This window comes from Carcharodon carcharias, chromosome 1 (assembly GCF_017639515.1).
Source record: "Carcharodon carcharias isolate sCarCar2 chromosome 1, sCarCar2.pri, whole genome shotgun sequence".
NCBI lineage: Eukaryota > Metazoa > Chordata > Chondrichthyes > Lamniformes > Lamnidae > Carcharodon > Carcharodon carcharias.
The window spans coordinates 42,467,325-42,493,315 of NC_054467.1; the positions used below are offsets into that span (position 1 = coordinate 42,467,325).

Here is a 25,991-nt window from a genome sequence, read left to right on the forward strand (position 1 = left end):
ACTCCTAAAAGGGGCCTGTTTCTTAAGAATGCCTTTGGATCTAAAGAAATTTATTTAGTTACAAATATTTCTATGTTGGAACAGATACTCTGGAGTGAATTAAAACAAAAGTGATATTCTAAATTTTAATCTGCTCTTTGCCTAATATTCCAGCAAACAATCCGTGACAGTATACAGCAGCCTTCTGATGTGAAGAGAGGAACAGTGCATTAATGAGTTTACAATCAAGATTTTCCCTCAGCATTTCTCCTCATTGCATGTGGAACACTTCTGCATTTGGATTCTTGACCAACCAGGTACCAAAACCATGATGTACCAGAGATGATTTCAGCAATGCTTTGGCTTCTTGATATGATTTTGCCATCATCTGGAAGGAATGAAAAATTGAAGGAGATAAAAAGAATCTGAATGCTGGAAATCTGAAGTAAAAACAGAAAGTGCTAAAAAGGCACAGCAAGTCAATCAACATCTGATAGGGGAAAAAACACATCATCAGAATTAAACATCAGATGAAAGGTCATATCAAAATATTAACTTGGCTTTTCCTTTTACACACTGATTGTCCTGCTGTGTGTTCCCAACATTTTTAATGAAAAATTCGCAAATGCCTTGCAGCAGCAGTGCTTTTTCAAACAAATAAACATTTAAAAACAGTTAATTAAAATCACTAATCTGTTTCTTTGAAGTATGTTGAATATCCAACATAATGACAATCAGTAAAGGCGCGCGAGGAGACAAGTGACTACGCTGAGTGAGACGGAGGCTGAGTGAGTAGCGAACTAGGTTCACGTGGGAATTCAGTGCATGGGGGAGAGGGGTATGGGATACATACTAATTAACATAGAATAATTCCTGAGTAATAAAATTAACTAAATAACATAAGTAACAACACAGGGCAGGTGTTACGTTGCAGCTGTGGAATGTGGGGTTTTGGATGCCGAGGCAATCCAGAACAAACATCTACAGAAAGTGTAAGCAGCTAGAGGAATTCTGGATCAGGATTACTGGCCTGGAAGCCGAAATATAGACACTGCGCAACATAAGGGGGGGGGGGAGAAATATCTAGGCACACTGTTCCTGAAGATGGTCATGCCTTTTAGAATAGGACTGTCTGTTTTGGTCAGCAGTGAGGGACAGGAGGATGTGACCATGAGTGAAGCAGGTAACGGGACCGAGCAGACAGTAGCGGAGGAGCCTCAGACTTTGCAAGTGTCAAACAGATTTGAGGTGCTCACAACCTGTCTGGACGAAAGTGAGGTCTGCAAGGTAGGTGAGCAGGCTAGGCATGGCACCATGGTATAGAAAGCCATTCAAGTGGGGAAGCAAACAGGAATGTAGTGGTAGTAGGGGGCAGTATAGTGAGGGGTATTGATACTCATCTCTGCAGCAAAGAACAAAATTACAGAAGGCTGTGTTGCCTGCCTGGTGCTAGGGTTCGGGGCATCTGCTCAGGGCTGGAGGGGAACTTGCAGTGGGAGGGGGAGGATCCAATCATCGCAGTCCATGTAGCTACCAATGACATGGGCAAGACAAGGAAGGAGGTTCTACATAGTCAGTATGAGGAACTAGGCACCAAATTAAGAAGCAGAACCTCAAAAGTACTATTACCTGAGCACATGCAAATTGGCATAGGGCAAATAAGATTCGAGAAATGAATACATGGCTCAAAGGCTGGTGTGGGAGAAGTGGGTTTTGGCTTGTGGGGTACTGGCACCGGTACTGGGGAAAGTGGGGGCTGGACTGCTGGGATGGTCTACACCTGAACCATGCTGGGGCGAGTGTTCATGTGAATTGCATAACTAGGGAAGTAGAGAGGGCTTTAAACTAAACAAGTGGATGAGGGATCAAGTTTGGGTAGATGTGACAAACCAAGGGGTAGATTTCACACAGGAGACCATAATTGTAAAATGGGAAATGAGAAGGGACAGAGATAAAATGTAAGAATACACCAATAGTCAAGATTAGATGTTACAAAAATAGACAAAACTAAAGGCTCTGTATCTGAGTGCACGTAGCATTCATAACAAAGTAAATAAATTGATGGCACACATTGAAGTAATTAAATATGATCTGATAGCCATTACGGATACATAGCTGCAAAATGACAAGGATTGGGTCCTGAATATTGAAGGGAATATTACATTCAAGAATAGGTAAAAGTGGAGGAGTAGCACTGTTGATCAAGCATGGCAATGCTGCAATAGTTGGAGATGATCTTGGTTTAGGAGATCAGGATATAAAATTGGTTTGGATGGAGATGAGGAATAGAAGTAGTCACTAGTGGGACTGGTCTACAGGCCCTCTAACAGTAACCACAATTTAGGACAAAGTATACAAGAAGAAATACTGGGTGCTTGTGAAAAAGGGACAGCAATAATCAAGGGTGATTCTAATCTACATATAAACTGGAAAAATCAGATTTACAGTAGTAGCCTGGATGAGGAGTTCATATAATATTTTCAAAGTTGTTTTTTTTTTAGAGCAGCACATTCTGGAAGCAACCACAGAGTAGGCTATTTTGGACTTGCTATTGTGCAATGTGACAGGATTAATGGCCTCAGAATGAAGGCACCCTCCTAGTTAGCAGCGACCACAATAACGATTGAATTTTACATCCAGTTTGAAAGGGAGAAGAATAGGCCTAAGGCTACTATTCTAAACTTAAATAAGGGCAACTATGTGGGCATGAAAGCTAGCTGAAATGAACAGGATGCCTAGCTGGAGGATAGATCCATAGAGAAGCAGTGGCAGACATTTAAGGGGATATTTCAAAATATCCCTATCAAGAAAAATTCTAGAGTGGATCCACCATCTGTGGTTAACTAAAGTAGTCAAGGAAAGCATATAAGGAAACTTAAGGAAAAAGCATATAAATGCCCAAAGATGAGTGGCAGGTCACATGATTGGTCAGACTATACAGGACAGCAGAGAATTACTAAAAGGTTAATCAGGAGCAAGGAAGAGTATGAGAGGAAGCTAAATTAGAAATGTAAAAGCGGATAATAGGGGTTTTTACAGGCATTCAAAAAGGAAAAATGTAAAGCAAGGGTTGGCCCTCTAGAGAGTGGCAATGGGGAGTTAATCGTAGGCGATAAGGAAATGGCGGATGAAATGAACAAATATTTTGCTTCTGTCTTCACTATAGAGGATACAAAAAACATTCCAGGAATAGCTGTAAATCAGGAGATGGAAGGGTGAAATTATAATCACTAGCGATGTGGTATCGAGCAAACTGATGGAGCTGTGGGCTGACAAGTCTCCGGGTCCCGATGGACTTCATCCTAAGGTCTTAAAAGAGGTGACTAATGAGGTAGCAGATGTGTTGGTGTTAATTTTCCAAAATTCGCTAGGTTCTGGACAGGTTCCACCAGACTGGAAGGTAGCAGCTATAGCCTTTCTATTCAAGAAGGGGGCAGTAAACAGGAAACTACAGGCTGTCATTGGGAAGGTGTTAGAATTGATCATTGAGGTTATAGCTGGGCAGTTAGAGAAACTCAGGGTAATTGGGAAAAGTCAGCATGGTTTTGTGAAATGAAATTATATTTACCCAATTTATTGGAGTTCTTTGAAGGAGTAACATGCATTGTGGTTAAAGGGGAGCCTTCAGACGTGCTGTACTTGGATTTCCGCACAGCATTTGATAAGGTGCCACATCAAAGGTTATTGTGGAAAAGCTCGTGGTGCAGGGGGTAACATATTAGCATGGATAAAAGATTGGCTGGCTGGCAAAAACAGAGGCCAGAATCTTTGGGTCAGCGTGCAAGGACGGGTCCACTTGCTGACGCATAAAATGACGTGCGATGACATCGGGCATGTGTCCCGGTGTCACAGCGCGTCATTCCAATTTTCAGTCTGGCGGGCATGCATCAGAGTCCGCTGCGCTCCCATTGAACTGTGAAAGGCCTATTAAGGCCATTCAAATATCAGTTAAAATACTTAACCTTAAGGTTGGCAGGCTGGCGAAGAGCCCAGGCGGCCTTCGCATTTATCCTTTATGGTCGCTGCTAACTAGGGGGGGGGGGTGCCTTCATTCTGAGGTCATTAATCCTGTCACATTGCACAATAGCAAGTCCAATATAGCCTGCTCTGTGGTTGGTTCTAGAATGTGCTGCTCTAGAAAAAAACTATCTTGAAAGCATTATATGAGAGTATACAAAAATGGGTCTTTTTCTTATTGGCAGGATGTGATGAGTGGAGTCCTGTAAGGGCCTGTGCTGGGGCCTCAACTTCTTACAATTTATATCAATGACTTAGAAGTGTTTATAAATTGAATAAAACTTATTATTAAAGTTCATTGGCATGTCCCAGCTCATGTGACACTGTTGCACAAGGGGACTTCTTAAAATTTTTTTTCTTTATTAAAATTTTTGACAATCAAACTAATCTTCCTGAGGCAGCTCTGTGCCTCAGGAAGATTTCTGCGCGCATGCGCGAAAGAACACAGGCCCCGACTCAGCCTACTCCCCCCACCTGCACAGGGAGCGCACAGCGCTTCCAGGTGTGCGCCATGCTGGGTGGGCCTTAATTGGCTCGCCCACCCAAAATGGCGGCGCGCAGCCCATCTCTGCCCGCTCCCGCTCAGCCCTCCTAACGGGGAGAAAATTCTCCCCAGAGAGAATGCAAAAATGGGTCATTTTCTTATTGGCAGGATGTGACGAGTGGAGTCCCGTAAGGGTCTGTGCTGAGGCCTCAACTTCTTACAATTTATATCAATGACTTAGATGAGACAAGTGAAGGCATGGTAGCTAAATTTGCAGATGACACAAAGATAGATAGGAAAGTATGCTGTGAAGAGGACATAAGGAGTTGCAGACAAATATAGTTAGGCTGAGTGAGTGGGCAAAAATCCAGCAGATGGAGTATAATATCAGAAAATGTGAAGTTGTTCACTTTGGCAGGAGGAATAATAAAGCAGAATATTACTTAAACGGAGAATGGCTGCAGAATTCAGAGGTGTAGAGGGATCTAGATGTTCTAGTACGAGTCACAAAACGTTAGTATGCAGGTGCAGCAAGTAATTAAGGCGGCTAATGAAATCCTAAGCTTGAACATAGTAAGGATGTTACGCTTCAGTTACACGGGGCACTGGTAAGACCACATCTCAAGTATTATGCGCAGTTTTGGTCTCCTTATTTAAGGAAGAATATAAATACATTGAAGGCTGTTCAGAGGAGGTTTACTAGATCGATACATGGAATGAGCAGGTTGTCTTATGAGGTAAGGTTAGATAGACTGGGCTCGTTTCCACTGGAGTTTAGAAGAGTGAGGGGTGACTTAATTGAAGTATATAAGATTCTGAACAGTATTGACAAGGTGGATGTGGAAAGGATGTTTCCTCTTGTGGGCGAGTCCAGAACCAGGGGGCATGGTTTTAAAATTAGGGGTTGCCCTTTTAGAACACAGATGAGGAGAAATTTTTTCTCTCAGAGAGTTGTGTGGCTTTGAAACTCTCAGCCTCAGAAGGCAGTGGAGAAAGCGTCACTGAAAGTTTTTAAGGTGGAGGTAGATAGATTCTTGTTAGGCAAGGGAATCAAAGATTATTGGGGGTAGATGGGAATGTGGAATTCGAAGCACAAACAGATCAGCTGTGATCTTAATGAATGGCTGTGCAGGCTTGAGGGGCCGAATGGCCTACTTCTGCTCCTGTTTCGTATCTTTGTAAGATGCACAGCAAACTAATCTACAATGACATCCAAATGAATAAACACTCACAAAAATTGGGACCTGCAAAAAACACTTTTGATCATCACAAATGACTTGCTCTGCAATAGATACAAACTGCATCTTGAAACCAGAGACATGGAAACCAAGCAAAAACCTTTGATGCACCAAGTGTGCCATTAAGTACAAGATAGTAGCGGATGAAAAAACAATTTTTTTGCAATGGAGATCTCGTTAGCCAACCTGAAAAGCAGCAGAGAAACTGCTCCATCTCCGGAACTGAACACACAAAAACTGGGGACTGTTGGTCATGGGCCTTGAAATTGCACCAAGGCAAGGTGACGTGGAAATAGGTGGTCTTAGTCATGGCACGAATAGGAGGTCGGAAGCTCATCTTGGGATCAAATGTGACACCAAGGTTGCAAACAGACTGTTACAGAGAGAGGGATAGAATCTAGTGGTAACCTGAAACAATCTAACAGAATGACATTTTTCTGAACAAACATAGCTAGTGTAAATTTGACTGTGAGATGTGTCCGTAACCAGAAGGTAACTTTACCTTTGCTGCATGATATGTTGGAACTGTAGACAAATCTTCTCTATTTGCTTCTTTTGCAACAAGATAGAAGCGACTCAGCATGGCAGCCTTGCATAAGCGACTGGTCATGGAGTTGCCACTTTTAAATGGTGAGCTTAAAAACAACAACAAATGCCACTTTCAAAAGGACAATAAAATAGTAAAACCAGCAACTAAACACTGCTTCTAAGTTTAATATTCAAAATGAGTTTTTTCAGTGGATAAAACTGAATTAATCATATTCATATAAGTTCATCTCAGTGGAAATCTTCATATTAGGGCCCAAACTCGTGCGGAGAGGGCTGAACTGGATTTTTAACTTCATTCTTCAGAATGCACTGCCAGTGGCTGGAAATGATGGTGTGCATCTGGAACCTCCTAAACATTGTACCCAATGGTCTATTTCCTTAATCAGAAACAAAAGGATAGTGAAAGAAACAAAGCAAATGACGAAGAGGAAAATAGGGTAAATTAGAGTCAAATTGGAGACAGAAAGAGAAATAGAGGGAAAGATTGAAGGCAAAAAAAAAGACAGAAGGAAAAATAAGAAAAAAAAGAAAAAGAACAAGCAGAAGGTGACACAACGACATTGCAACCCAGACTTTTAAAGGGATTTTTTTGTAATGGTCTTGCATAATGAGTCAATGGCGGAGAAGGTCTATGAAAATGATTACCTTCTGACATTAACAGGAATGTGGATTGTAAGACTGACATAAGAATACAGGCAAGGCAGATAAATTTCACTACCTACTGGAGCGAGACTCCACAGCTTAACTTGTTCCCTTTCTGGCCTCGAAAGTGGGAAATCTAAAGAGAAAAATTCGGACAATAGAGCCATATAGCAATTTGGGTAAAGACAAGCAGAGTGGGATAGCAAGGAACAAATTAATGATAACTGTGCACCAGCAAATAAGGTCCATGAAAAGAAGAGGTTAAAAGACAAGATTATAGGTTCTTTATTTGAATGCACAAAGCATTCATAACAAGATAGATGAACTAGAGATAAATAGAGACAAATAGAGATAAATGGATTTGATACAATTGCCATTACAGAGACATGGTTGGGCAATAAATATTCCAAGGCATATATTTCAAAAAAGAAATGCAGAATGAAAAAGGAACAGCAGACCTGATAATAAAGGTTGATATAGGGACAGCAGTATGCAAGAATTCTGGTTCAAAAGATCAGGAAGTAGAATCAAAATGGGTGCAGATTAGGAATAATAAGGGTCAGAAAATGCTGGTGGACATTGGTCATAAGCACCCCCCCAACAGTAGCTTTTTCTTTCTTAGTGATCTGTCGAACAGTATAATAGGAGTTTGTAACAAAGTCAATGCAATAATCAAGGGGGACTTTAAGTTTCATATAGATTGGACGAGTCAAATTGACAAAGCTAGTCTGGAACGCCTTCTACAAATTCATCTTTGCAACAGCTTCCTAGGATAATACATTGTGGAACAAACTAGGAACAAGAGCTATTTTAGATCTAGTATTTATTAGGATATGAAATAGTTAATAGTCAACAAGTCATTAAGTTAGTAATCAGAGGTTAATTGGTTAAGACATCACTGGGTGCACATAAAGGGGAAAACAGGTGATGATCTGGGGATGAAGTCTTATGCGAGCTGGAACAAAGCTCTGTCTGGAAGTAGTAAAGACTTGGTTTCTTTTTTCTTAGCAACTAGCCATTGGATTTTCACAATATTGTGTAATGAGGCAGGCTTAAGTACTAATCTCATTGTAAATGATCCTCCAGAGAAAAACTGATGATAACACAATTGAATTCCATCCTGTTTGTGAGAGCAACATACTCAAATCTTAATCTTAAAATAAAATACATACATTTGAGGGAAGAGCTGATTGAGATTGATTGGGTAGGCTGAAAGGTATGGCAGTAACTAATCAGAGAAAACAAAAGTGTTTCAATATTTTTAACAAAAATGTTTATTTAAAAAATAAAAACTCAGCAAGCAAGGTCTATCTGTGGATTACTATGGAAGTTAAGGATAGTATTAAATTGAAAGAAAGGGCTTGAAATATTGTGAAGAATAATAGTAAGCCTGAAAATTGAGAGAATTTCAGAAAATAGCTAAGGGAGATCAAAAAGTTGATGAAAAGGGGAAAAATAAAACAAGAGTAAGCTAGCCAGAAATATAAAAATGGATTGGACGAGCTTTTACAAGTACACAAAGAGAATAGCTAAAATAAAAGTTGGTCCTTTAAAGGTAGGGACAAGAGAAATTACCACAGAGAATGAAGAAATAGCAGAACATTGAACAAATATTTTGTCTGTCTTCATAGGTAGAGGACCCAAAGTAAGTTGCCAAGACGATAGCCAAGGAGCTAATAAGAGTGAGTAAATTAAATTGTCAACAGAGCAACTGAAACTAAAAGCCAACAAACTGCCAGCACTGGATGGGCTACATCCTAGGGTCCTAAAAGAGGCAGCTGCAGAGATAGTGGATATCCTGGTTTTGATTTTCCAAAATTCCATAGATTTTACAACAGTCCTAGCAAATTGGAAGCTAATAAATGCAATATTGCTATTCAAGAAAGAAGGGAAAGAGAAACCTAGGACATCAGTCGTCAGAAAAATGTTGAAATCTATTATTAAGGAAATCTTAATTAACAATGCACTTAGAAAATTACAGTATGATCAGACAGTCAATATGATTTTATAAAAGGGAAACCATGTTTGACAAATGTATTAGTGTTTTGGAGGATGTAACTAGTCAGTTAGATAAAGGAGAGCCAATAGATGTAGCATACTTGGATTTCTAAAAGACATGTGGATAAGGTGTCAAATAACAGGTTATGCACAAGATTAGGTTCATGAAGTTGAGGGTCATATATGAGGTTAAAGGACAGGAAGCAGACTGTAGGGATAAACAGGACATTTTCAAGTTGGAAGGCTGGAATGCTGCAAGGATCAGTGCTAGGGTCTCCATTTACAATCTATATTAATGATTTAGACGAAGAGACTGAGAATAACTTGTCTAAATTTGTTGATACAAAAGCTAGGTGGAAATGTAAATTGTGAGGGAAATGTAAATTGTGAGGGGGACACAAAGAGGCAAAGAGATAATAGGCAGGTTAAGTGAGCGGTCAACAAGGTGGCAGATGGAGTATGATGTGCAGAAGTGCAAGGTTATTCACTTTGGTAGTCATAGCAAAGCAGAATATTTTTTAAAAGGCATGAAACTTCTAAAGGTTAGTATTCAGGGAGTCTTGGGTGTACTTGTACAAGGAACACAGAGTTTGCATGAAGATATGGCAAGCAATTAGGAAGGAAAATGGCATGATGGTGTTTATTGCAAGAAGGCAGGAACACAAGAGCAAGGAAGTCTTGTTACAATTCTTTAGGGCTTTGGTGAGACTAAACCTGGAGGACAGTACAGAGTTTCAGTTTCCAAAAGGATATACTTGCTGGAGAGGTGGATTGCACAGGTTCGTTATATTGGTTCCTGGGATGACAATGGTTCCTGGAGTGACAAGGTTGTCCTATGATGAGAGACTGAGTAAGTTTGGCCTAAATCTTTTAGTGGAGAAGAATGAGAGGTGATCTCATTGAAACATACAAGATTCTGAAAGGTTTTGACATAGTAGGCAATGAGAGTTTATTTCCCTGGCTGGGGAATTGAGAACATGGTGACACAGTTTCAAGATAAAAGGGCGATCATTTAGGATTCAAAAAAAGAATTTCTTCACTTAAGTGGTTTGTAAATTTAGGAAATTCTCTATCCCAGACCATTGTGAATACTTCATTGTTGAGTATATTCAAGGCTGGGATAGACAGATTTTTCTCCTTCTTATGTTTCAATTGTCACTAAGATTGAGCTAACCTCATCTATAAAACCCACCTCCTGCTCTCTTGACCCTATTCCCACTAAAGTGGCCGCCCAGCTTCCCCGCCTGGTCCCAATACTAGCTGATGTTGTTAAGTTCTCTCTTTAGATACTGTCCCTCTCCTTTAAATCTGCCCACCGTCGTACCTCTCCTCAAAAAAAAATCCTTGATCCCACCATCCTTGCAAATTATTACTCCATCGCCAACATCCCTTTTCTCTTCGAAGTCCTTGAATGTGTTGTCACCTCCCAAATCAGTGCTCATCTTTCCTGGAACTTCAAATTTGAATCCCTCTAATTAGGTTCAAGCTGAAGCCATGGTACTGAATAAGTTCTTATTAAAGTCACAAATGGCTTCCTATGTGACTGTGATAAACATAAACTATTCCTTCTAGTCTGAGCTGTAGTCTTTGATGTAGCTGACCATATCATCCCCCGCCAAAACCTCTCCACTGTCGTCCAGCTGGATGGGACTGCTCTCACCTGGTTTCATTCTTATCTAAGTGTACCAGGGGAATCACTTCCAATGGCTTCTACTCATGTTCTTGTTACCTCTGACGTCCTCCAAGGATCAATCCTTGGTCCCTTCCTATTTTACATCTAAATGCTGCACCTGTATGCCTCATCTGAAAGCACATTATTTTTTGAAATGTATATTTTGACAAGTCCTAGCTTTACCTCACCACAACCTGCCTCGATTCCTCCACTGTTGTTTAAATTATCAGACTGCTTTTTCTGGCATAAGTAGTGGATGAACAGATAATTTCTGCCAATTAATTATTGGGAAGACAAAGGCCATCATCTTCCACCCCCATTCCAAACTCTTTTCCCTAGCTACTGATTCCATCCATCTCTCTGGCAACAGTCTAAGATTAAAGCCGACTGTTTGCAACATTGGTGCCATACTTGACCCTGAAATGAACTTCTGATCATCTATTTGTGTCATCACTAAGACTGCTTATTTCCACCTCGGTAACATCACCCAACCTCTGCTCATCTGCTGCTGAAACAATCATCCATGCTGTTGTCACCTTTAGGCTTGACTATTCAAAAATAACCTTGGCTGGCCTCTCACATTCTTCTCTCTGTAAAACTTGCCATCATCTAAAACTGTTTCCTGCATTCTTATGTGCACCAAGGCCCATTTACCCATCATCCTTGTGCTCGCTGATCACCAGTCAATCCTCACCATGATTTTGAAATTCACGTCCTCATTTTCAACTGTATCCATGGTCTCACTTCTCCCCATCTCTGTAGTTTCCTCCAGCCCCACAACCCTCTGAAGTAGCTGCTCTCATCTAATTCTTGCCTCTTGAGTATCCCCAATTTTAATTGCTCTACAATTGGTGGTTGTACCTTCAGTTGCTTAGGCCCTAAGATCTGGAATTCCCTCCTTAAACCTCTCCATCTCTAACCCTCTTTACTACTTTAAGAGGCTTCTTAAAACCTACTTCTTTGACCAAGCTTTTGGCCATCTGCCATAATATCAACAGAAAACATTGGAAAAACTCAGCAGGTCTGACAGTATCTGTGGAGAGAGAAACAGAGTAAATGGTACGAGAAATGTGATTAAATTTATACTGTTTAAGGCGGATGGAACAGGAAAAGCTGGATCACCTGACTCAGGTCCAGCTTCACTTGCTCCACCCCCCCTTAAACAGTATAAATTTCATCACGTTTCTACTTCTCTTTAACTCTAAAGAAGGGTCATATGGACTCAAAACGTTAACTCTGTTTCTTGCTCCACAGATGCTGTCAGACCTGCTGAGTTGTTCCAGCATTTTCTGGTTTTATTTCAGATTTCCAGTAGCTGCAGTATTTTACTTTTATATTATTTTGCCCTAATATTACCTATAAGGCTTGGTGTGATGCGTCTTAGGACACTGTATTTATTGTCCTAACAATCGATTCCTGACTTACCATGAGCAGTAACTGTAGGCATTTGGTAGTAAAAAGAAATATATATTCCTTCGGTTATCAAAATTTATTAAACAAATCTTTGTGCCAAACTTTTCAGGTAACAGAACATGCCTTCTAATTATCCAAAAACACATTTCACAGCAATTAGTTGCCAATTGACTTCAATGATTAGGCCTTATGGTCAACATATCCACTTAGTTTTTTTTTGGAATACACAGTCCCTTTAAATTTTTTGTGCCGCCCTGCACGGCAGTAACCCAAAGGGGCCAACTTGTGTGCAGCTTGCACAGTAAGTTTCGGGTTGTTGCGCGGCCGAGAGAGAACACTGCTCATGACTTCCAGGAACATTCTAGGATTAGACAGATTCACCACAGAATAAACCATTGTATACTGTATATTATAACATTCTTATTCTTATAAAACATTCTTCAATCAACTGTGAGCAACAGGGAAGGCCAGCCTAGCAAGTAAGCACTGATAAGAGCTCAGAAAGCTGTGCTTTGAAAAGCAAACCAAGATTTTTTAAGCACAGCACAGTCTTTTACACATAACGAAGTAGAGCTCCTTGTTCAACTGAAAGCCTACCAAGTTGATTTGTGGTATCACTAATGTTGAGTAGCTCAAGGCTCCACTAAAAGCAGTCACAGGACAGAGCCTGTGGAGAATCTGGTCAGTTTTGGCCATTGTTCTTTATTTTTTGCCTTGGGGGTTTGGGGATGGGAAAAGTCACCACTGCTCACCACTCAGCCTTTAGGTTAAAACAGATAACATCAAAGCCCAATATGCATCTGTAAAGGGGACAGTGATTACAGGCGAGTTTTCTTGCGACCGGCAATTTAAAATTACAGTGCATGGCTCACAGTGGGAATTGGTTGGCTAAATCCTCCACTCCAATTTAACTCCCAGGATTTCCATCAAGTTGGAGGGGTGGAAGGGATTAAAATGCCCTATTTCTCACTGGAACCTGTAAACTCAAAGATGTCTGGTTCTGTAATATTTGTCCTCAAACTCGGATAAAACGACAGAGAAATATCAGGATAACTCCTGCAGGCAATTTCTTCTGTATATTCAGACAGACATATATCCTCTGCATACGTAAAAGAACTGAAGTCCATTCAGAACTACACAAGCTGGATTTTCCCCTTTGAAGTGGGAGTCATGATTCGGGAGACTTCATGATCTCATCTCCTGCCAAGCAGTGCACGCCCACACTATTTTCATGATGGGGTTGGGGCTGCTGCCTCTGAAGCAGGCCCAAGGCAGGAACAGAGGCGGGCAGATGGCAAGGCAGGCAGGTTAGAAGGGCTGCCTCAGTTCCCTGGGACATTGGCCCAGTTCTGCATGAGTGTTAGGCACACTAGCTCTCACCCCCATGCTCCCTCCATTATGCCCCCATGCCCCTCATATTCCCATGCCCCCTCCATACTCCCCATATCCACTTGCACAGTATCCACTAGTGACAGAGCTCATGAGCCCTATAATAATATTAGGAAGTCTTTGAGATGCTCATGATACTGTCAAAATAAACAAATACCCATTCAACTATCTTTCCAAAAAAACCGTAATCCTTTTAAGAGCTCATAAAATTGTCAAACATACAGCTAATCAGATTCCACTTAAAAAAATCTTAATCCTCTTAAGTGGTCATAAAGCTGTCAAGGTAAATAAAACCATTCAAAAACATAATCCTTAGGAAAAGCAAAACAAAGCTCACAAGCTCCTTGGCAACACCTGCTGTGCTGTGCTGTTTGGGATTTGGAGATCAGCCAAACATCCATAATCATATTCTATTGCAGAACTATGTCAGAGCTTAACCTCCAGAGCTGAATACATTAAAAACTTTGAAGTAGTGGAGCAGATGTCGTCTCTTCCACTGCTTCAAAGATTGGACAGATGGTTTAGCTGTCAAAGAAGTCAACCATCTGTTCCAGTGCTTCAAGGGCTCAACAGATGGCTGGGCTATCAATCAATGTAAAGATTAAAGGCCAAGTGCAACTGATACATTAAAATCTGAATCTCAATACTGTTGAATGCAGAAGAGCACTTCATCCATGGAGAAAGTACTCTAATGCGTATGAACATTTTCACACTTAATAGTCATTTACTTTTTAAGAACAAAGCCCCATCAACTGCTGCTTGAAAACATAGTTAAATTACCATACAGCATCTAATTATGGCAGGCAATGCTGGCAACACCTTTTAAACTTACCTGTCAAGAGGTTCCCAGCTCCACACCAGACTTTCTCCATGTTTCATGACCCCTCTGACCTGATTCACACATGCTTCAGGAACCCACCTGCCTCACTGAAAATCTCAAACTCAATGAAATACAAAGTTTGTTAAAGCATCATGTTGCAACCTGCCATATTTCCCCCACTGGTAAAAATGACAAATGCAGAAATGAGGTCACAATTTCAGATTTCTGGCCTCTTTTCCTGCTTTAATTTGCATCTGACTGAAGCAGGTTGGTCCTGTGGCAGGATGGGAAAATCCAGCCCCATGTGTCTCTATTTCTGTGTCTCTGTTTTGGTGCCATTTCATGCTCTTGTCTGGACCTGGGAAAATTGATCAATTTTGCTTCCAATTTCCACCCCTCTATCACCTTCACATGGTCTATCTCCGACACTTCCCTTCCCTTCCTTGACCTCTCTCTCTCCATTTCTGGTGATAGACTGTATGCCAATATTCATTACAAGCCCAAGGACTCCCACAACTACCTCAACTACCAGCTTCTCACACCCTGCTTCCTGTAAGGATACCATCCCATTCTCTCAATTCTTTTGCCTCTGACACATCTATTCCGATGATGCCACTTTCTAAAATGGCACTTCTGACAGGTCTTCCTTATCTGAGGTTTCCCACCCACTGTGGTTGACAGGGCCCTCAATTGTATCTGACCCATCTCCCATGCCTCTGCCCTCACACCTTTCCCTCCCTTCCAGAACCATGATAGGATCCTCACGTAGGCTCCTTGTCCTCACTTTTCACGCCACCAGCCTCCACATTCAAAGGATCATCCTCCGCCATTTCCACCAACTCCTGCATGATGCCACCACCGGCCAGCATTTCAATGGGACCTATTCCCTCTGGGACACCCTGGTCCACTCTTCCATCACCCCCGACACTTTATACCCTTCCCACAGCACCTTCCCATGCAATCACAAAAGGTGTAACATCTGCCCCTTTACCTCCTCCCTCCTCAACGTCATAGGGCCCAAATGTTCCTTTCAGGTGAAGCAGCGCTTCAATTCCACCTCCTTCGATTTGGTTTACTGCATTCACTGCTCCCAATGCGGTCTCCTCTACACTGGAGACACCAAACTGGGTGACTGCTTTGCGGAATACCTTCGGCCTGTCCGCAAGCATGATCCAGACCTTCCTAAAGCTTAGCATTTCAACACACCATCCTGCTCTCATGCCCACATGTCTGTCCTTGGCCTGCTGCAATGTTCCACTGAAGCCCAACGCAAACTGGAGGAACAGCATTTCATCTTCCGATTAGGCACTTTACAACCTTCTGGACTTAACATTGAGTTCAACAACTTCAGGCCATGAACTCTCTCCTCTTTCTTCACCCCTTTTTAAAATTTATTTTTATTTTTTATCCACCTATTTTCATTTTCATTCATTGTTTTATCCCTTTTTTCCATAACCACCTCCCCATCCCACCCCCAATAGGGCCATCTGTTATTTGTTCTATGTTGTTCTTTCACAGAGTGCTTACTCTTGTTCTGCTATTAGCACATTCTATTTTCTCACCTTTATTTGTCTATTAACACCTCCTTCAGCCCTTATCACTACCATTAATACTCCCTTTGTCTTTTTGTCCATGACACCTATCGCTGGCCTTCTTTCCAGTTTCACCTACTCCACCCCCTTTAAACAGTACAAATGTCATCACATTTCTACCTCTCTTTAGTTCTGAAGAGGGTCATACAGGCTCGAAATGTTAACTCTGTTTCTCGCTCCACAGATGCTGTCAGACCTGCTGAGTTTTTCCAGCTTCTGGTTTTAGTTCAGATTTCCAGCATCTGCAGTATTTTGCTTTAGTCTCTATTTCTATTTTGGTCAGGTGGCCCTTCCCAGTACTGTGTATGCAGAGTAGTCTTCTAAATTGCATCTTTGGTTATAAGATCTTGAACGCTCAGACAATAGTGACATAACATCTAAATAAAAAACTTCAAGCAACATATGTCAGAAAGAGAAATTGAGAAGTAGGCAATGCAGGAGCTCTGTGGGGATGGGACCTTAAATGCTAAGACAATAGTGACATAACATCTAAATAAAAAACCTCAAGCAACATATGTCAGATAGAGAAACTGAGAAATAGACAATGCAGGAGCGCTGTGGGAATGGGGCAAGAGGGAAACGGATGAAAACTTTCAGAGTAAAGACAGCCATATTTACAGCAGGCACATAATACTTTTGCTTTGTGACGCCACATCACACTACACACAAATACTAGTATAATAAAACGAGGTAGAAACAGACAAAGATTCAAAATATGTATATTCTCAGGTCACTTTCCAGCGCTACCATCTTGAGCTATTAGATGAAAACAATAGTGCCTGGCAGAAGCATATAAATTATATGCCTCGCATGCTACTTAGACAGCAATCAGTCAAATACCTAGAACAAAAAATGCCAGGACAAGTGCTTGATATGTAAAATGAAAACAAAGCGAAACATCATAAATTGAGTGTAAAAAACTCAACTTGATACAAGAACAGAAAAGTGAGAAATGAAACAAAACAAAAACAGAAACAGAAATACCTGGAAAAACTCAGCAGGTCTGGCAGCATCGGCAGAGGAGAGCACAGTTGACGTTTCGAGTCCTCATGACCCTTCAACCGAACTAAGTAAAAATAGAAAAGGGTGAAATATAAGCTGGTTTAAGTGGTGGGGGGGTGGTTTGTTGGGATAAGCAGCCAGTAATAGGTGGAGATAACCAAAAGATGTCACAGACAAAATAACAAACAAGTGTTGAAGGTGGTGATATTATCTAAAGGAATGTGCTAATTGAGAGTAGAAAGCAGGAATGACAAGGTACAGATAGCTCTAGTGGGGGTGGGGGAATACTAAAAGGGCTAAAAGGTAGAGATAAACAATGGGTAGAAATACATTTAAAAATAATGGAAATAGGTGGGAAAAGAAAAATCTATATAAATTATTGGAAAAAACAAAAAGGAGGGGGAAGAAACGGAAAGGGGGCGGGGATGGAGGAAAGTGTTCAAGATCTAAAATTGTTGAACTCAATATTCAGTCCGGAAGGCTGTAAAGTGCCTATTCGGAAGATGAGGTGTTGTTCCTCCAGTTTGCATTGAGCTTCACTGGAAAAATGCAGCAAGCCAAGGTAATGCTTGCGGACACACCGAAGGTGTTCTGCAAAGCGGTCACCAGTCTGTGTTTGGTCTCTCCAATGCAGAGGAAACTGCATTGGGAGCAATGAATGCAGCAGACTAAGTTGAGGGAAGTGCAAGTGAAAAGCTGCTTCACTTGAAAGGAGTGTTTGAGCCCTTGGACGGTGAGGAGAGAAAAAGTGAAGGGACAGGTGTTGCATCTTCTGCGGTTGCATGGGAAGGTGCCATGGGAGGGGGTTGAGGTGTAGGGGGTGATGGAGGAGTGGATCAGGCTGTCACGGAGGGAACAATCCCTATGGAATGCTGCCGGGGGGATGTGAAGGGAAGATGTGTTTGGTGATGGAGTTGGCAGAAATGGCGGAGGATGACCCTTTGAATGCGGAGGCTGGTGGGGTGGTAAGTGAGGACAAGGGGGACCCTATCATGTTTCTGGGAGGGAGGAGAAGGAGTGAGGGCGGATGCGCGTGAGATGGGCCAGACACGGTTGAGGGCCCTGTCAACTACCATGGGTGGAAAACCTTGGTTATGGAAGGAGGAGAGGACAGGTCAGAGGAACTGTTTTTGAAAGTGGCATCATCAGAACAGATGCGATGGAGACGAAGGATCTGAGAGAATGGGATGGAGTCCTTACAGGAAGCTGGGTGTGAGGAGCTGTAGTCGAGGTAGTTGTCGGAGTCAGTAGGCTTGTAATGGATATTGGTGGACAGTCTATCACCAGAAATTGAGACAGAGAGGTCAAGGAAAGGAGGGGAAGTGTCAGAGATGGACCATGTGAAAATGATGGAGGGGTGGAGATTGGAAGCAAAGTTAATAAATTTTTCCAGATAACCCATAAAGAGATAGGCATAGCTGGGGCCCATGCGGGTACCCATAGCCACACCTTTTATTTGGAGGAAGTGAGAGGAGTTGAAGGAGAAATTGTTCAGTGTGAGAACAAGTTCAGCCAGACGGAGGAGAGCAGTGGTGGATGGGGATTGTTTGGGCCGCTGTTCGAGGAAGAAGCGGAGAGCCGCCAGACCATCCCGGTGGGGGAATTGGATGTCCGTGGTGAAGAGGAGGCAGTTGGGGCCAGGGAACTGGAAATTGTTGATGTGATGTAAGGTGTCAGAGGATATGAATTCTCTTCGAAATTGGGAGGCAATACAAAAAGATGATGCCGACAACAGCTGAAAAAAACCAAGGGTAGCCCATATTGAAGTAGTTCAATAGTGTGGTAATCATTTGAGCTTGGCATAAAGATCTTAAAGGGGCTTGTAGGTGATCTTTCCCCCAGTGTGGATGGCAATTTGTTACCTGCAGCTTAAATGTACTTGGAACAGTTCACACTTATGGAAGCCGACTTGCCTTTTAACATGAAACCATGATAATACATTGATAGCAAACTTGTAACTATAATAATCCTCCAAGACCTTCTGCTCCGACAGGAAATATAATTAACACAGAATTTGGTACTTGAGTAGTGTGACTAGAAGTCTGGGAGAACCTTTAGTGCTAATTGGTGCTGAAAAAGGAGCAGCATCGATTAAAAACAAGAGCGTATAAGTGTAAACACTTGGAGCCGAATGACAGAAATTTGTGGGAGATTGGGGTTCTGCTATCAGTATGAGTTAATGAGAAATAGGATTTTAAGAAGTAGAGAGGCACTGACATGGTATTCATCAGAAGTTACAGTTTATCAGCATTGTTAATTAATAACCTCCCTGTCGCTTGCCATTTTAACACTCCACCCTGCTCTCTTGCCCACATGTCTGTCCTTGGCTTGCTGCATTGTTCCAGTGAAGCCCAACGCAAACTGGAGGAACAACATCTCATCTTCCGACTAGGCACTTTACAGCCTTCTGGACTGAATATTGAATTCAACAACTTTAGGTCTTGAGCTCCCTCCTCCATCCCCACCCACTTTCTGTTTCCCCTCCTTTTGTTTTTTCCAATAAATTACATAGATTTTTCTTTTCCCACCTATTTCCATTATTTTTAAATATTTTATGCTCCCCCCACCCCCACTAGAGCTATACCTTGAGTGCCCTACCATCCATTCTTAGTTAGCACATTCGTTTAGATAATATCACCAACTTTAACACCTATTTGTTCTTTTGTTCTGTTGTTTGTGACATCTTTTGATGATCTGCTTCTATCACTGCTTGTTTGTCCCTACAACCACACCAACCCCCTCCACTTCTCTCTCTCTCTCCCCCCAACCCAAACCACCACCACCCCCCCCCCACCCCACCCCCACCCCACACACACACCTTAAACCAGCTTACATTTCACCCCTTTCTTGGACTCACTCAAGTTCTGTCGAAGGGTCATGAGGACTCGAAACATCAACTCTTCTTCTCCACCGATGCTGCCAGACCTGCTGAGTTTTTCCAGGTAATTCTGTTTTTGTTTTGTTAATTAATAATGCCAACTAATGAAAAAGAGCAAATTATGCGAGCTATATATCCAATATGAGAGAACAGCATATATGACTTAATGAGAGCAGCTTAGGCTAGTCAAAGTAGCAAGTACTCAGATTCTGACAGCAGCACTTCTTTGAAGCAAAAACCATTGCACCAGAAGATAATCTAAACTGAGATATAAGCAATTTACTCAAATAATGCAGCAATAGCAGTATTTTACCTTACAGCAATCCTTCCAGTTGCACCATTCACCACTTCTACCAAACAATCTGACTGAGACCAGTTCAGACTGAAGGCTTTATGAACAGAATTTGGTTGGCAGGGATATGCAGTTTCTGTAAGGCATATTTGCGGTTTGTTGACAATGTAGAAATTTGGGAGCTTTGAAGTCAATGAGTCATCTACACGTTGTTTAATTGCAACTTCCACCCCTCGTGTGTCTATGCAGTTTGCATCACCTGGAAGGTCAAAATAAATACGATTTTACAAGCATTTGAACTGATAGATTTCATCCTTAATTCAGTTTTTAAAAGTAAATTATAGGCATACACAGTACAGATAAGAGTTAACACAAACTGAAAGGGAAATCCTAGGAAGACTTTGAACAGTCTCTTAGGCACAACAGCATAGGAAAATAGCAGCAGGAGTAGGCCATTCCGCCCCTTGAGCCTACTCTGCCATCTAACTAGATCATGGCTGATCTTCTACCTCAATTTCATCTTACTGCACTTATCCCCGTATCCCTTGATGTCATTGGTATCCAGAAATCTACTGACTTCTGCTTTGAACATGCTCAATGACTGAGTCTCTACAACCTCTGGGGTAGAGAATTCCAAAGATTCACCACCCTCAGTGAAGAAATTCCTCCTCATTTTGGTCCTAAATTTCTTACCTCTTATTCTGAGACTGTGTACTCTGGCTGTAGAACCCACCCCCAAAACCTGGGAAAACATCCTTCCTGCATCTACCCTGTCAAGCCCTGTAAGCATCTTGTACACTTTAATGAGGTCAACTCTCATTCTTCTAAACCCCAGAGAATACAGGCACAGTCTCCTCAATCTCTCCTCGTGGGATAATCCCGCCATCTCAGGGATTAGTCTGGTGGACCTCCATTGCACACTCTCTATGGCCATTGTATCCTTCTTTAAGCAAGGAGAGCAAAACTGCACACAATACTCCAGGTGTGGTTGCCCCAAGGCTCTATACAATTGCAGCAAGGCTTCCTTACTCCTGTACTCAAATTCCCTTGCAATAATGATCAACCTACCATTTACCCTCCTAATTGCTTGTTGCACCTGTATGTTAGATTTCAGCCACTTATGAACAAGAACACCCAGGTCCCTTTGGACATCAACACTTCCCAATCTCTCCCCGTTTAAGAAATATTCTGCATTTGTATTTTCTACCAATGGATAACATCACATTTTTCACATTATATTCCATCTGCCATATTCCTGCTCACTCACTTGGCCTAAGTCCCCTTGAAGCCTTTATGCATCCTCCTCACAACTTACATTCTCACCAAGTTTTGGGTCACCAGCAAATGTGGAAATATTACATTTGGTCTCCACATCCAAAACATTGATATAGATTGTTAATGGCTAGGGCCCAAACAATGAACAACATGGCTTTCCCATTTAACTGTCCAGCAGCTAGAATGGATTTAGGACAGCACAGCAGGCGGGGGCGGGAGTCTGGAACTTTCTTCTGCTTTGGAGACATCAGAGATCCAACAGCATCATCAATAGGAGTCACAAAAATGTTGTAAACAAGCAATAGACAACTTCCTTTTAAAAAGATCAAGCAGATACGTTTCTAGAATTTAATACGCAGCAGGGAATCTGCTAATCATTTTACTTCACAAGCATTTTAATCACTGTAGCCAGCTTGCACCTTGCCAATTGTAGACTGCAAATCTAGTCAAATCTGAATCTATTGATTAAAAATATTCTATAGTTTCATTATTAATTTTTAGGCAAAGTTGTTTTCCAAGGCAATTTAACAACTCTTCCACAAAACCAATTCAGAAGTAAACATTATGGTATGATGTAAGTATACTGAACAGCTGGCACCAGGTGGGAAAACTTATGTAAGAGGAGGAGGAGGATTATTTGTGTTTCTCTTGATTGGCCCCACAAAAGTCAGTCCCTCAGGTTTTCTTTCCAACATTTAGGAGTGACTGAAGGAATGCCAGTCAGGTTCTGCATCCAGTACCAAAGAGCTGAGTGAGCACTAACATGCTTTACCCACTGGTATGGGAAAATTGCATTGATGTCCTATAACTGGAATAGAGCCATGATTTATAAACTTACTAAGGGTGCAACCTGTTTAGAGCAAGACCACTGGCCACCCATTTTGAGGGCAGTTTGAAAACCAAGTTATACAGGCTTTGGACAGCAAGTAGGTAGTAACTTTTTAAATGTTAGTCTGCCTACCATCTCACTGTTCAGGTCTCAGTCCATTCAAGATGCAAAGAATAATTACTTAATTCAGTTTTGGGAAATAAAATGGGGCAAATAATTAATGCACATACGGGAAGTACTGATCACAACAACATTGTCAGATTCAGTGTTAAAAATGGGTGCTGTATTGGGAAAATATAAAATTCAGTGACCTGAATCTTCTGAGGAGTGGCAGTCACCATTGGATTGCCACGCCACACCTACTTTTCTCCGCCATGCCAGAGCTCTGCATTTCTGGGCAGAACTTCCAATCTTGGCTTCTCCAGAATGCAGAGTGTACCTGAAATGGACCTGCTTCTTTGTAGTGCTGGATCATCAGGAGAAGACAAGCCAAGCCACCTTTTTACAGCACTTGCTAGCCTATTCTGGTAAGCAAAGAGTTTAACTGTCCCAAAGTTTGTTGGAAAAGCTACGAAGAGAAGGTAAGTGGGCATGGTGAGGGGGGGTTGGCTGGATAAGGTAAATGTAGAACTCCAGTGTGGCAGAGAAAAGTAGAAGTGGAGTGGCAATCCAATGCCAATTGTTGCACCTCAGAATATTCAGTAAGTGGGTTGGGTGTGTGGGTTGGGGTGTCAAGGACAGGGGGGAGTTGAGGGGCCAGGGGATCAGGGTGGAGAGTCCGGCGGAGGGGGCGTCAGTTGTAACGTTACCCAGGAGTTAGACTTGGATGTTTCTGTCTTACATTTCCTGGATAATTATCTAGATAACTAAGTTGGAACTGCCTGGAGACTTCAACTCTGCTTCTGAGAGGTCCCGTAGCACATCTGGGAGGATACGTCTATCCAGAGACCAGGGGCAGAATTTTATGAGTCAGCGAGTGGGAGCGGGGCACGTTTGCCGACGCGTAAAATGATGCACGGTGACATTGGGGGGAACTCCCGACGTCACTGCACCCGATTTAAATTTTCAGGAAGGCGGGAGCGCAGCAAAATCAGCTGCACGCCCGCCAACCTGTCAATTCCCATTTGAGGCCATTGACAGTGTCAATTAAGTAATTAAAGGACCTGCCTGTCCAACCTTAAGGTTGGTGGGCAGGCCAGGAGCCCCAGCGGGAACTAGAAAAAACATGAAATCTCATCCACGGGCGGGATTTAAACAGGCTTTAAAAAATTTTAATAAAGATTTTGTAAAAATTATGGACATGTCTCAACTCATTGTCACATGAGGGGACATGTAAGGGAAATTTTATTTTTCTATTTTTATCTTTTTTACATACGATCTCCCTGAGGCTGCACTTAGCCTCAGGGAAATGAGTGCTTTCTTTCGTGTGCACGCGCGAAAGAGCGCACTCTCGATTTTGAGAATCCCCCACCCCCCCCCACAGGAAATACATAGCACTTCTGTGCAGACGTCATGCTGGGCGGCCACGTAAAATGGCGCCATCCCTCCAATCGGGGGCGCCGATTGGAAGTGCGCCCGTACACGCCCGCCCATCAACATCCCCCCCAACGGCAGGAAAATTCAGCCTCAGAAGATCTGAGCCAGTGAAATATAAGGGGCGATATCATAGAATAAATTTAGGATTAACAATATTAAAAATCATGGGAAGTATAGGGGTGAGGAATATGAGGAGGTGATGAGGGAAATTATGAAACAAAGAGATTATATAAAAAGAAATAGGAAGGTTTCTGTAAGCAATTTACAATTAAAAGAATGGTCAGAGGGAGAGAGGCCACTCAGGGACTGAGTGGAGGTTGGGTCAGACAGATTTTTGATCTACAAGGAAGTAAGGGTTATGGATGGGTGGGGAAAGGCTGGAAAGTGGAGGTAAGTCAACAATCAGATCAGCCATGATATTATTGAATGGCGGAGAAGGCTTGAGAGGCCAAATGGAGTACTCTGCTTCTATTTCTAATGTTCTTATGACTACAACTATGAAGGATGGAGGTTGAAAGGGATATTAATTAAAACTTTGTCCATATTTTACAAATGATAATAGAAGTGAGAACAGAAGAAGATCAATAAAATAAATAATCAAGATCAATAAAAGTAACTGGAGAAATGAAATTGGATTTGAAAACATTTGCAAAATTCAAGGTGAATGAGGCCCTGATGGCCCAGAGTCTGAGGAGACAACAGAAGATCTGACCATAATTTTCTGTAATCTTCCTTAAACTGTACCACTGGAGAGGAGAACAAGCAATGCATGCAAGGGAGAAAAGGTCAAATCATGTAACTATAAACCAATTAATCGAACATCGATTATAGGCAAATTTGTAGAAAGCTTATGCAAGGTAAAATGTGAGCTTTTTGTAAAGCAAGAGTTTATCAAGGACAGCTAGAATGGATTTGTTAAAGGAATGTCATGGTTGAACATGCCAACACAATCAGAAAATTTACTGGAAGCACTAAAGTAAGAAAGAGCTTTAACAAAAAAATGAAGAGGACCATACAAGTCTTCAGGATGACACAGATTGCTTGGCACAATGGGCAAATAAGTTTCAGGTGCAATTTATTAAGTGTGAAATCAGTTATTTTTCAGGATTAAACGAAGTATGGAAGTAGACACTTAATGGAAAGACATTGAAGGTTATGAATGAACAGAAATACCTGGAGTTTCAAATACATAAGCCACGATATTAATGTAAAAATGGGTTCTGGGCAGGGGAATGCATATGTGAAACCCAGAAGTAGATAGAGCGGTTGGATTCTGTGATTTCAGCTTGTTGAAGGCAATAAATCTTGACTTCAGGGTTTCGTATTGTCAAGCTGTGCAGCAAGCATGATGTGATAAAAAGTTCATTATTTAAAGGGCTAATGCAGAAACGCCAAGCTGGAGAAGCCAGGTGGTGCTTAAGAGGAAGAACGAAGAACAAGGGCAGCACCAAACTTTAATGATTCTTCCCCAGAGTTAATGTTGGATGTAGTCAGAAGGAAGAGGAACGTACTTTTTCCCAGCAATGGAAGAAAGAAACACAAAAGCATGGTTGGAGATGAGCAGTAGTGCAAGAAACGATTTAATCACCTAACCAGGTCAGGGAAAGTGAATACAGTTGCTGTTTCACTAATATCAGGTAGTGCAAACCAACCCTCTAACGTTTCTTTGTAACGCAGGCCCTTTAGATGTTTTTATGCAGTTGCACCCTTGTGCATGGTTTGCGGGGAAAATTTCACGTTGCTGTGCATCTGCTCAGCTTAGAGGGAACAAGAATGTAAACTCCACCCCCACCACTCTGCCTTGTTAAGCACTCTCCATCACATCATTCCTCACACCCCATTTAAGTTTCAGCAGCATCATCATCACTTTTTCTATGTACTTCCTCACCTCCCCATGTATCCATCCACTTTTGCCAATTATCCCAACCCTTATGCAATGTAACGCTTGTGGATAAACCACTCTCTCAGAATGCACTGCATCCAATAGTTGGCTTTCTTTCTCTCGCATGTCTGATTTTGCACCCCTTATTAAAGGAAGTGCAAAACACAGGAGACGGAATAGGCTGGAAGTGGCCCTCCACAAATAGTGCAATTCAGAAGCAGAGGGTTTGAGCCCATAACACAGAAACAGACTATTTGGCTTAACTGGTCTGTACCAGCATTTATATTCCCCATGACTCTCCCCACCTCTCTTAATCTGATCCTATCAACTTAGCCTTCTATTCTTTTCTCCCTATGATTATTTAGCTTGGATTTATTAGAAACTGTCTTATATATATGACCCCTAGTTTTGGTCTCCACTACATTCTCTTCAGGGTGGCCTATCAAAGCTGTGTATTATCTTAAAGATCTCTATGTGGAGAGATTGGGAACATCAAATGGCTAT

At 41.8% G+C, this 25,991-nt stretch overlaps 1 protein-coding gene across 1 annotated transcript in view; it reads right to left on the minus strand.

The window, feature by feature from the left end:
• Positions 1–250: 250 nt before the first annotated feature.
• Positions 251–25,991, minus strand: part of adad1 (adenosine deaminase domain containing 1 (testis-specific)) — an 89,218-nt gene continuing 63,477 nt past the window's right edge. The window contains exons 11-13 of the mRNA XM_041175890.1: positions 19,987–20,224; positions 6,221–6,353; positions 251–367 (exon numbers count right to left, since the gene is read on the minus strand). Of these exons, the coding sequence (XP_041031824.1) occupies positions 251–367; positions 6,221–6,353; positions 19,987–20,224 (488 nt within the window). The remainder of the gene's footprint in view (positions 368–6,220; positions 6,354–19,986; positions 20,225–25,991) is intronic.